This window comes from Trachurus japonicus, chromosome 5, assembly GCF_045865225.1.
Source record: "Trachurus japonicus isolate A0001 chromosome 5, Traja_1.0".
NCBI lineage: Eukaryota > Metazoa > Chordata > Actinopteri > Carangiformes > Carangidae > Trachurus > Trachurus japonicus.
Window position 1 is genome coordinate 30,424,562 of NC_140911.1, and position 13,120 is coordinate 30,437,681.

Consider the following 13,120-nt stretch of genomic DNA (forward strand, 5'->3'; position numbering starts at 1 on the left):
TTCAGGTTTTATTTGTAAGCGCTTAGCTTTCATTTCCTGTATTTTAATGAGACTTTTGACTTTGGATGATAAATCTGTTTTTATTAAGTCAGCATGTACTATATGGTATTTTTAGAGAACAGCCTTACGTAGTGTTTTTCAGCTCATTTATTGTACAGTATGACTTGCAAAAAGTGCCGGTATATCGATGCAGTTCCCTTGTGGCCCTTCCCCTTTACTCCACTGCATTGTTATTATTAATGGAAATTAAACATCCTCATTGCTTTTGTTTTAAAAAGCACTGAGGCCATGTTTTTATTATTTTATTTGGACATTACAAGTTAAGTGACCAGGGCTAGGGCGCCACTGAATCACAGAATGAGTCATAATGGTTTGTTATTGTTTGTATTAATGTCGCTTTTCCTCCTGCAGTCGCGCGCTGGCGCGCGCTGGAACAGGTTTTGCCGCAGGAAGTGCCGGTTGGCTGTCAAATCGGTGCCTTTCTATTGGCTGGTCATCATCCTGGTGTTCCTCAACACCCTCACCATATCATCAGAGCATTACAACCAGCCCATGTGGCTCACACAAGTGCAGGGTATGAGCAACACTGCAGTGGTCATTAAAGTCCCAGTACTCAGCGGGAAATGTGCATCCACTTTTATTATACTATTATATATTATGTAAAGATTAAATACATATTTTCATCATCATAGCACAATTCATTATTTTCAGGTTTTCTTAATTTTTCATGTCATTGTGATCGCATTATTTTTTAATTATTATTACTTATTTGTTTAATTGAGATTCAAATAACAATAAATAAACACATATTTGCCCCTGCATGCAATTCGTGTAGAACCATTTTTTTTTTTTCGGTGACTTAAGCTATTTTACAGAAAGATGCCACATAAACAAAAGATAGCGGATGAAACAATTTTACAACAATAACAGTAACACAATTTAAAAAAAAAAAAAAATATATATATATATATATACACACACAATCAGATGAAGGCTAAATTGATTTAAAACAGATGTAGCACTTTAAGGATGGATGTGCTCACACTGAAAAAGGCACAGCTCAGTCCTCTGCATCTTTAATGTGAGTTTGGACTCTGAGAACTGAATAAAAATAATGAAATGTATGACCTGCTGTCTAAAATCTGAGTGTTTTACAAGCAGTGGCAGTTCTGGCTGTAGTTTAACACATCTCAACATTTAATTTGCCTATCTTGAATCTTCCAGATGTGGCCAACAAGGTGCTGTTAGCCCTGTTCACATGTGAGATGTTGGTGAAGATGTACAGTCTGGGGCTGCAGGCCTACTTTGTTTCACTCTTCAACCGCTTCGACTGCTTCGTGGTGTGTGGAGGAATCACTGAAACCATTCTGGTCGAGTTGGAAATCATGTCTCCCCTTGGTATCTCTGTGTTCCGCTGCGTTCGCCTGCTGAGGATCTTCAAGGTCACACGGTATGACCCTTATCGTGCTGTGTTTGTGTGTATGTGCGCTTTTTATACAGTGCGAATGTGGAGTTGAGTTCATTTCCCGTCTCTCCTCTTCAACCTTGCTTCGTAGGCACTGGCAGTCTCTGAGTAACCTGGTGGCGTCTCTGCTCAACTCCATGAAGTCTATTGCTTCCCTGCTGCTGCTGCTCTTCCTCTTCATCATCATCTTCTCCCTGCTGGGCATGCAGGTGTTTGGTGGAAAGTTCAACTTTGACGAAACGCAGACCAAGAGGAGCACCTTTGACAACTTTCCCCAAGCTCTCCTCACCGTGTTTCAGGTATTCACCTTCAGATCATAGCTCAGCAACACAGTCACTCTCCTCTCTGTGGCAAACAACAACTTAGAACAAATTATATTCATGAGGTTTTACAGACTTGAAGGCTAAAGAGACAGGCCGGCTGACATCTCAGCTCATTGCAGATATACGTATCACCATCTGTGTGTGTGGCCTGAGAGAAGACTGCAGCAAAACTTCCAAACTAGGTTTAAAGTCCTTTAGAAACAATGTCACCACTGCAAAGTTTGGCCACCAGAGAGCAGTGACAAGTAGATTTTTTTTAAACTGTATTATGTCTTGGTCACAGTAATCCAGTATCAGTCAATGAAGGCAATCACAGTGTCTTTTTGTATTTGCAATGTTGTGTCAGGTTCAGTATTTATATAGTAAACCTTAGAAATGTTCTGGGAGATTTCTGGGTGACTCAGCTTTACAGTAGTTGTCTATCAACTATTCTGTGTATGGCTGAAGTTCTTGTGTTTTTTTTTAAAGGTTGAATCTGGAGTTTTTTGCCCAAAAATAAATGCTAGACTTATACAAATGAAATCCGTCTTAATCATCACCTTTGGGCTTCTAGTCCTGTGTGGTGGTGACTGTGTCTGCAGCGCCCCCTCCCCCTGCCTGTATTTTGGTCTTTTGCTTTGTTGACAGCCAATGACAGAGCTCAAGTGAAGCTATACGTGCAGCTAGTCTGGCGCTGCTTAGTGGCTGTTTTGGTAAGCAACTGCAACCAAGGCGAGAGAAACGGGCCTTTTCGTCAAAATAAAAGCACCAAGCTAATAAAATGCCGTGAAACCTTTTAATTTAAAGGGACAACGAGGAGTTTCTATTTGGTCATAAAAAAGTCTCACATTAATGTCGATGAATCTACGCTACCCACACTTGTTAATAGGCCCATTTTCGATAAATATATCGTTTTGTCTCTATCGTTATTTTGTTATTATTAGTGGTGGTGGAAATGCTGGTCGAGCCGACCAGCGTTTCTTTACTTTCGGTTTCGTGGCGAGTCATGACAACAACGCTGCCGAATCGCCGTTTATGGTCGGAACTACGACAGTATCTGATCGTCTTCGAACCTCTGACTTTAATTCTTGATGAATGAAAACATGAGTCTGTCTTGCGCTAAAGAATTTTACGGTGCACGCGGAGGCTCATAAATGTAGTGTGAAAACACTTCGCTTTTCCAAAACTCCTCGTTGTCCCTTTAAAGAATATAATTTACAAGAAAATCCCGAGCCATAAAGTTAACCTTTTTCTTTTATTGTATTTAACTGTATTACAAGTTATTGTCTATTTTATAAGTTTTATGTTGGTGAACACTTTTACTTTGGTGAATTTGGTGAATTGCGGATCCGCTCTCTAGACCGGAACCAGAATGCAGACAAAATTCTGAGTGAACAAAAACCAGGCTCTTCTCCTCTCTGTATGAAGAGCCTGGTGACACGTTGCCGACATGCAGCAGAGTAGGAGGGCTCAGGGCTGCTAGCCCCACTAGCCCGGATGTTAGCCAGTGCTAGCACGTCTCTCTCTCTCAGCAGCAGCAGTCAGAAATACAGTCTGAGTGAAGTACTGGAGCCAGGATGGATATCCGTATGTCACCGACAACTAAAGCCTTGGGTGGTAACAAGTATGATATGAGGGCTGTTGTGGTGAGCTAGCTCAATGCTAACTTCAGCTAGCGGTAGCGGCTAGCATCCGCCGCTAACACCCTCCCCCAGCTCACCACAACGGCCCTCCTGCTCCTTACAACATAACACTGGAGGCTCCCGTTGTTGGTGACGGCCGAGTATCGGCCCACGGCTCCAGCACTTCACTCAGACTGTATTTCTTTTCCTTTGCGGTCCTGACAACTGCTGCAGTCTGGGGCAGGAGGCTGCACAGTTGAGCCAGAGAGGAGGGGCCCAGTTTGAATGTTTTGTTTACAAACTGCAATGAAAAAAACTCCAGACTCTACCTTTAAAGCCCATTCATTTATTTTAAACCTTCACTACACCCACTCAGCAGGGATTTGAAAGTGTGTCCTGCTCTGTGTTAAACAAAGTGCTGTCACCATATTTTTTCAATAACTGTTTTCATTTGTGATGGATTTTAGATCCTGACCGGAGAAGACTGGAACGCTGTTATGTATGATGGCATCATGGCGTACGGAGGCCCCTCCTCCTCTGGGATGATTGTTTGCTTTTACTTCATCATCCTCTTCATCTGTGGAAACTGTATCCTCACTCACTCACACTAGCACAACTTTGGCTGTGACACAAAGGACCTGGGGCCTCATTTATCAAAAAGGGTGTAAAAGTGCTACTAATATTTCACGTACGGCGAAAAGCCAAAAATGGCGTACACCCAGAATAATGGGTGTATTGGGTGTCACCACCACTACTTCAAAAACCCCTAGCGGAAACACTGTGTTCTTCTAAATGTAATCCGTGCTCCTCTCTCCCTTGCACACCGCAAACCTCTGACTCAGCAGCTGTGTCGCCAAATCCTCCTGTTCTTTAAAAAGGGTGTAAATCACGGTACGCCATGGTCAGAATGGGTGTAAATGTCCGTACTTTTTCCTGTCAGTTTTTGGCTTGACAGATCCCAAATTTGGCGGCGAAATGTTCGTTCGCACAAAACAGGGGGGGAAAAGGGTGTAAAAAAAGGTGTATCCACAATGACTACTAAAGGGTCTTTCAAATGAGCAAAACAACACGTGCCATCCATTTAGCACTTTGGCCCTTAATGAATATAATATATCAGCCCAGCATCACGCACAATGGCTGCAGTTACTGCAGTGAGGAGATGTAAAGTGGGCAGTTTCAGAGTATATGTAGAAAATACGTTTTTCTCACTCGTGTTTACGTTTTTGGAATGACTAAAGGTCTTTGAACACTGAGTCCGTTTGTTTCGTATGCATTTCTTTAGTCTGTTGTCTGACAAAAATCGTTATGCACACTGAATCCAATGCGCTTTATTCGCATATTTACATTCTGTTTCAAACTTCGGAAAGGGGGACAAAAGTCGTCACGCAGCGAGGATGACTTTGTGGTCGTCTCACTTGTCGAGAAATAAAAAGAGAAAAAGAAAATATTGTGTCCATGATCCAATCCTGAGATTATCATGATCACTTCCATAGTTTATTTCAGAATGTCAGTGGTTCAGTTTGATTATTAGCTCTGCTGGAGCCACACATTAAAAAGAACACGACCAATTTCCATGATCATGAACAGCGGCTGGCACACACACACACACACACACACACACACACACACACACACACACAGGTAGCTCAGCGGGGATCTAACAGACTCGAAACACTGATGTGATTGGTCAGAAAGCATTTTCATGGATGTGAAAAACGCAGAAAATCAAACCTGTTCTGAAAACTTGACAGACGAAAGTTTCGGAGTCGGCGTATAAACATGATAAACACAACATGGGGTCGGATTTATTTTTTAATGCGCTGCAATTTCAGACGAAAAAAAAACGGACTCAGCGTGCAAAGGCCTTTACTCTTTTTTTTAACGCATATCTTTATTAAATTTTTGAACTTGGTACATAATTCGTCCAAAAATATTTTGTTACATCTCTCAAGTCTTTAAACAACTTACCTCCTCCCCCCAACCCTGAACTTGGAGCCATCAGTTTAAGAAAACAATAATAGTTTGATCCTTTTGGAAAATGAAAAACAACAACACAAAAAACAATATGTACAGTACACCTGCATGTCATCTAGTTAAAAGTGATTACATAGTCAACTGAGATAAATAGGCAAGAGTGAGAGAGAGAAAAAAAGAAGAGATAAAAGAAGAAGAAAAAAAGAGAGAAACATATACTATATACTCAATATATATATATGCATATGTAAATTTAAGTATCTAACATTAAAAAGAAAACAGAAGCAAATAATAATACAAAACTAACATAAATAAAATTAAATTCAAAGAAAGGCCTCTTAGTAGATCACCCACTAAACATCCAGTAACCTAGTAGTAATTCCACTCCGTATAAATCACGTTGCTAACTAACGGTGCAGTCGACCTTCACTGAACGCTCTGCTCAGATATCCTGCTGAACGTCTTCTTGGCTATTGCTGTTGACAACTTGGCAGATGCAGAGTCTCTCAACACAGATGAAGGAGACAAGAAAGAGTGACTATACCTGATCTCTTGCTTTATGTGACAAATACAATATATTACATTAGCTTTAAATGCCCAGATGTCTAACATTCATAAATTATATTTGCTTATTACAGTGACAAAAAGGACGACGAGAAAGACGAGAAGGTACTGTCAGTCTCGCCTCAGCACTGAAACGTCAAGCAGCTTCTCTCTCAAGTTTGAGATGTTAATCACGCTAACCTTACTCTTTCTGCTCGGCTGTTAAGGAGGAGGAGGAGGAAAATGACGACACGGCAGCGGAGGAGGAGGACCCCGAGGTGCCGTCGGGGCCTCGGCCGGTCATCTCTGAGCTGGTAAAGAAGGAGAAGATCACTCCTATCCCAGAGGGAAGTGCCTTCTTCATCTTCAGCAGCACCAACCCGTAAGACGCCGATGTCGCACAGGTGTTCAAACGGGGCGGCGTCTTCGTATCGCGCCGAGTTCAAACGCTGTGTTTTGTCTCCTTTGTCCTCCAGGTTTCGCGTGTTTTGCCACAAACTCATAAATCATCACATATTCACCAACCTCATCCTGGTCTTCATCATGCTCAGCTCCGTCTCCCTGGCTGCTGAGGATCCGATCCGCAACTTCTCCGCTCGCAATATTGTAAGTGTACAAACCTCCACAGAAATGTATCAGAGCCTCCAAGAGACTGTGTAGCAAAGATGATGAATCATTTGTTTGCTAATATGAGAGTTAAGAAACTCCTGTCATAGATTTACAATTACCATACTTGCAGTTTTGCATGTTTTAGCTTCTATTTTTGAACTTGCATCCTTTACATTACTACTTAGCAGTAATGTAAGTTTAGAGCTTTGAATTCTTCCCATCATATCTGTTTAAAGGGATAGTTCAACATTTTAGCAAACTGGCCTATTGTCATAATGGCTATAGTCATAGCAGTAGATTCGTTGCCTTTATTTGTCGGTGCAAGCTGTTTTTAGAACAGCTGAGCCGAGCGGCGAGCTGCTCAGAGCTACGCTATGGAGGCTAATGGGATTTCTTGGTTTCCCTAATAAAACTCATCAAATACACAATCCAACAACTCAAGTTGTGACCTGCACATTCACCACTCTATGAGATAATAATGGGACATTACGAGACGGACCCGTTTTAGACGTAAATTGTTGCAAAACCGCTGATGCGCGTTGCCTTCAGGGACCGTTTTTCAGCAAGCAGTCTCTGTATTTACCTCGAAAACAACTCTGTCTCGTTTAATTCCGTTAACATTTCATAGCGCGGTAAATGTCACAACAGCATTTTGGAGTTGTTGGATTGTGTATTTGATGAGTTTGATGAGGGAAACCAAGAAATCCCATTAGCCTCTGTAGCGTAGCTCTGAGCAGCTCGTGGCTGCACTCGGCCATTCTAAAAACAGCTTGCACCAACAATTAAAGGTAACAAACCTACTTCTAACACAATAGGGATTATAGCAATGGGCCAATTTGCCAAAATGTTGAGCTATCCCTTTAACAGACAGACCTGATATGCAAGACAAAAGGAACGATGTTAGATCTGTTGCTAATGACACTGTGTAGAAGGACTTACAGAATAAATGTAACAGTTACTGTAGCAAAACACCACACTGACAAACGTTCAATAGGATGAAGTCAGGAAAATGACATCAGTGGTATAAGAAAAGACATTTATGTTTTGCATTCACGTTTGTGAGTTTGACCTCCACCATAACATAATTTTCCTTCAAGAGCTGCACTTTTTGTCCACTGCTGTGATCCTAGTTGAGACAACAGAGGTGGCAAAAGAAACAGAGTTAAAAAAAAAGAAAACCAAAAAAAACAGATGATTGAGAGAGAGAGAGAAAATGTTTCTGCACTGCATCTACATCACCTGTACTGTCCTTGATAAAACATCCCACAATGATTACTTTCCAGAGCATACATTTCAGTTTAATTGTCAGGACAAAGTGTTTTCCTGTAATAGCACCAGGACAAATAGCTTAAAGTGCGGTCTGTCCATATTTAAAGGTGACGTCTGCTCACCCTGTTCTAGCTCGTCTCTTCCTACATTCATTATTTAAGTGTTCAGCCCTTTAAATCCAAGAAACTACCAAATGCTCAGTATTCTTTTGTCTCAAATGTTTTTCTAACAGCACTGCTTAGGAACTGCAGTGCTTATGACTCACACATCTGACATGTCAGCGTGTCCTTAAACACACCATAAAAGAGAGCTTTTCTACTTCAAATTGAACCTGCATTAAATCACTGAGGATCCAACACTTAAAAAAACTAAGATAATGAATTTGTGACAATGATGAATATGACTTTACTTTTACTGTACACTTTGGATGGCAGTAATGTTCATAACATGCTTTGTATATTTAATATTTAATGAGCTAAAACAGACAAAAACACCAGTGCAGTCGTCTAAATAAACCCTGAGGTGATGTTTATTCTGTCTCACTTTTCATGCATTGTAATAATTTTAAAGGGGAACTATGGAAGATTTTGTCCTTAATTAAACAGCTTCAGAGTAATTGTGCTGGTTAAATGACTTGTTACAGGGAGAATGGAGGCTCTCTGCCTTCCACCTAGCGTCTCTTGACTTAAAAACCAACCTTGCAAGATCAGACGGTGTCCCCAGATCGTCTCACTGCAAACATCCACTGCTTTACGGCACTACGACACAAACACGCACCATAACCTGTAATCTCTTGTAAACGTTACCCACCGAGGCAGACATCGCTCCACAGATTGCCTTCTCGCCGGCTTTATTGAAAACAAATGCACATGGCCAGGAGGAAGAGGGAGGAGGGTTAGATGGGAGTGCACAGTGAAAATGTGCACTCCATGACTGTAGGGGGCGCTCCGTAGAGGAAGAAAACTTATCAAAACTAGGGATGCACGATCTTTTTTTTTTTTAAATGGATACCGTGATAACTGATAACTTTCTGCTTCCAAAGGCTGATACTGATAACATACTGTACCTGGAGATAAGAAAGACTAGTAAGCAACAGTGGACCTGAGATATATCATGACATCAATACTACAAAACTTTAAATGAAGGTATTCTATTAGCCAGACTTTCAGACATTTGCTAAAAGATATCAAACTAAACTATTTGATACCTCAAATGAACATCTATTTAAATAAGGGGCATTACGATTGATATAAATATAAAGGCCTCTAGAACTGATGCAAATATTTTGCATCCAGATTTAAAATAAATACAAAGTGAATATAATATATACAGTATATGAGATAATTGATGCACTGACACAAGTTAGATTCAAACATTTCTATGTAAACAAACTGATTAAGTGCATTCCAAAGTAACAAAAAAATAAATTTTAAAAGATCTTGGCTTGGCTGGTTCCATACAAATGAATAACTTTTCACTTATTGGAATGACGTCATGATTTCCTGATATCGGGCCGATAATTATCATTCACCCCTAATCAACCAGACTTGCATAGTTCCCCTTTAAATGCATTAAGCTCGCTATGATTACAGTACATTCATTTATGACCTGCAGTATACTCCATAAGAAATGACAAAGCAGTGAATTAAGATTAAGAAGATTTACTATGTGGTGTTGACTCTAACCAACCTTTTCCAGAAAATGCTGCAGATGTTTTTTTTTTCATTCATTTTGTTTTCATATAATGTTTGAAGCTGCACAATGAACTGTCTTTGTTAAACATCTACGTTGCTTTTTGCAGATACTTGGTTACTTTGACTATGCTTTCACGGCTATCTTTACTGTTGAGATCGTTTTGAAGGTAAATGCCCTGTGTCCCCTGTCCGTGCTGTGACTAACCACACCCCCAATAACATTCCAAACGTCTCGTTGCCTTCCAGGTCCTAGGCTATGCAGATTATGTCTTCACTAGTATGTTTACATTTGAGATCGTATTGAAGGTAACCCCTTAAATGACAACGAGAGCCTTGCTGCATTCTCTCCTTGTGTGTCACCTGCCACTCAGTACAACCTGGCTTGTTTGTTTCCTTTCTCTTATTTACTTTATTCTTCATAGCACCTCTTTTAAAAAGACAAAAATAACAAAAAAAAAGTAACATTGAAGTTACTACTACTTTGCACACACAAACATAAGATTTGTTCAAATTACACTAATCAAAGAACTCCAGTTGGGGGAAGGAAACATCACATCAACATTACATTATACTCACATGGGTGTCATGTCATTTGGGCAGTCATTGCTGAAATGATTTTCATGATGCAGATATGTTAAAAAAAACATTTAAAAAAAACATGATGCAACGCCTGGTGCAATGCAATACAATTCAATGGGCTGCTCAGACATTTTGAAGGCATTGGCTGAAGTTGAGTTTAGGGGTCATCCTTGGAGGGCAGGAGGAGGAGGAGGGGGGAAGAGAGGGGGAGGGGGAAGGGGAAGGGAGGGGAGGGTGGTCGGCATTCAAAGACGTAAAGTCAACTCCAGTCAAAGCTAGTGCCATGCCTTTCGTCAGATTAACCCATAAAAGAGGGGGCAAAACCAACCATGTTTCCGCCGAGCATGGTTCAGTCTGCTTTCCCACGAAAACCGAGTGCATAGAAACGTGGAGCTACGTCTGCAGCTGCTCGGGCGAAAAAAAAAAAAAAAACCTGCCAAGACCACTGCTGGTTTGACTCTACACGCTTCAGCGCTCTCAGTTAGCGCTCTTCTCTCTCCGTCACTCTGCGGCGCTCCACATTTACATGCACTCGGAAGATGAATTCCTTGACTTTTATTATTTGAAGAAGAGTTATTTTGGCTGGTTTTTTCTTCTCTGCTTGCTGAACTCTGAAGTTTGAATTGGGAGCTGCTTCCCCCTTATTCTGAACTATTAAAGAACATAATGGAATGTGCTTTAAGCTGACGGTCCGCATGAATGTGACAGTAAGGCCATTTCCACTTTCCAATCTCTATATCTAGAGCTCTTGAAGGTGGTAAATATCCCTGACGTCGTGGCAACAAAATGCATGTTTTATTGCCTCATTGAATAGTAGATTGTGAAATGAATGACTTACTACTACATTCATGTAACTAAGGGCCGTGGGGGTGGCGATGGTAGATTTAGCCTCCTGTTTCACTGCTCTGAGCTCGCCACCCCGAACCAGAGTGATCTACAAGAGTGTGGAGATGTGTGTGTGTGTGTGTGCGAGTGTGTGCACTTGACTGCAAGGTATTGAGAGCTGAGAGTATGTTGTTACTATTTAACATGTACAGTACACGTCTCTGTGTTTGTGTCTTGTGTGTGTGTGTTTGGCCAGTGCTTGTTGGATTAAATGTTTTTTTTCCTTCTCATTTGCTGCACTAACTTCATCCCTCCTCTCCACAGATGACGACATACGGAGCTTTTCTCCATAAAGGAGCCTTCTGCAGGAATTACTTCAACCTGCTTGACCTGCTGGTGGTGGGGGTTTCCCTTGTCTCCTTTGGCATTCAGTGAGTAAAACACACACACAAACACATCAGCCTCCTGACTGTTGCACAAACAGCAGACAGACACTTTAAGGTTCAAAGTTTGAGGTTACTTTGCCCTACTTCTCTAGGTAAATTTGGTTCATAGTGAGTCAGCCTCCTTTTACACAAACACTTAGAAACAGCACAGGACAAGGACATGTTGAATAACAAAAACCAGTAATAAAACGAAAAGGAGTAAGAACAAGATAATAAATGGTGTATTAGATAAATAATGTAATATGTAATGCAACATTTCCAGAGTTTCTCCCACTTGTTAATTACACTAATGGCTGCTGGGACAAAGCTGTTACTCAGCATTAAGAGGGTGGGGGTCATCATTTAAGACAGAGCCAGCCATCCTCTGTAGCTGTTTGGTGCTGGGATAATGGATAAAGCTGAGACAGTCTCCTAACGTTCTGTTATTATCTCATAGCGTGGTGAATGTGCAGGTCACAACTTGTCCATCAGAGTGTTTCACAGTTGTTGGATTGTGTATTTGATGAGTTTGATGAGGGAAACCAAGAAATCACATGAGCCTCCATAGCGTAGCTCTGAGCAGCTCGCGGCTCTGCTCCGCCATTCTAATAATAGCTTGCACCGACAATTAAAGGTAACAAACCTACTCCTAAGACTATAGGGATTATGGCAATAGACCAATTTGCCAAAAATGTTGAGCTATCCCTTTAAGGGAAAAGGTCCCAAACCATGAGACTTTAAGCTCTTCTCCACTAAATGGTTCCAGGAGTCACATGAACAAAACTCCAGAAGGAACTGAACATCCACACAGAGCAATGCTGTTTCTTTTTTTAGATTAAAAAGCTTTTGATGGAGCATTTGAGATGGAATTTTCCCTCACGAGGAAACAGCAGTGCTTAGTTTTTGCTCTGATGTCAATCAACGGATGCAAAGATGTGCAGATGTAAAAAGGGAGATTTCACCTAACAGCTCCGCAGCTTTGTTCTCCTGACTGCTGCTCTGTGATTGTGTGTTTTTAAGGCGTTGTAAATGTTTGTTTTCATTGTTCAGGTCTTCAGCCATCTCTGTGGTGAAGATCCTTAGGGTTCTGCGTGTTCTTCGGCCCCTGAGGGCCATCAACAGAGCCAAAGGCCTGAAGGTGCAGCCTCCTCACAAAGCCGCTGCTATCCACAATCCTACACACACACACACACACAGCATTATATAAAGATTTCTATCTCTTTCTCCCTTGCAGCACGTGGTACAGTGTGTGTTTGTGGCCATCAGAACCATCGGGAACATCATGATCGTCACCACTCTGCTTCAGTTCATGTTCGCCTGTATAGGGGTGCAGTTATTTAAGGTCAGATCTAAGACCTCAGGTTGAATGAAGTCTCTCTTCAGCAAATAACACAATAGATATTGAGTTAATGGTTTTCAAATATTCAGCAGTGTAGTGAAAATCTATTTTCCACTACAGGGAAAGTTCTATCGCTGCACCGATGAAGCCAAGTCCAGCCCAGAGGAGTGCAAGTTAGTTTTACTTGTCTTGTTCCTGTGCAGCAAATATCTTATGCTTTCAGCCCCAGCCTGAATTAACCTCCATCTACCCTGCACTGTCTCATAGGGGAACCTACATCCTGTATAAGGATGGAGATGTGAACCAGCCGACCATTCACAGAAGAGTGTGGCACAACAGTGACTTCAACTTTGACAACGTCCTCATGGCTATGATGGCTCTGTTCACTGTGTCCACGTTTGAAGGCTGGCCTGCGTAAGAGTCAACGCTTTGTCTGCCTTGTGTTTTAGCTTTGAAACGAGAATGAGAAAAGTT

The 13,120-nt window shown here is 41.3% G+C and overlaps 1 protein-coding gene across 4 annotated transcripts in view; it reads left to right on the top strand.

The window, feature by feature from the left end:
• The first annotated feature begins 411 nt into the window (after positions 1–411).
• The window catches only part of cacna1da (calcium channel, voltage-dependent, L type, alpha 1D subunit, a), a 45,343-nt gene continuing 32,634 nt past the window's right edge, over positions 412–13,120 (top strand). For 2 of the 4 annotated variants that reach the window (XM_085777372.1, XM_085777373.1), the window contains exons 1-14: positions 412–574; positions 1,225–1,450; positions 1,557–1,764; positions 3,857–3,977; positions 5,810–5,897; positions 6,002–6,032; positions 6,134–6,288; positions 6,383–6,512; positions 9,725–9,784; positions 11,207–11,313; positions 12,358–12,445; positions 12,542–12,649; positions 12,767–12,819; positions 12,914–13,060. In XM_085777372.1, coding sequence (XP_085633498.1) covers positions 553–574; positions 1,225–1,450; positions 1,557–1,764; positions 3,857–3,977; positions 5,810–5,897; positions 6,002–6,032; positions 6,134–6,288; positions 6,383–6,512; positions 9,725–9,784; positions 11,207–11,313; positions 12,358–12,445; positions 12,542–12,649; positions 12,767–12,819; positions 12,914–13,060 — 1,544 coding nt within the window. In that variant the 5' untranslated portion in view covers positions 412–552. Of the gene's footprint in view, positions 575–1,224; positions 1,451–1,556; positions 1,765–3,856; positions 3,978–5,809; positions 5,898–6,001; positions 6,033–6,133; positions 6,289–6,382; positions 6,513–9,585; positions 9,646–9,724; positions 9,785–11,206; positions 11,314–12,357; positions 12,446–12,541; positions 12,650–12,766; positions 12,820–12,913; positions 13,061–13,120 lie in introns of all 4 variants that reach the window. The other 2 variants (XM_085777370.1, XM_085777374.1) reach the window with 2 other exon arrangements.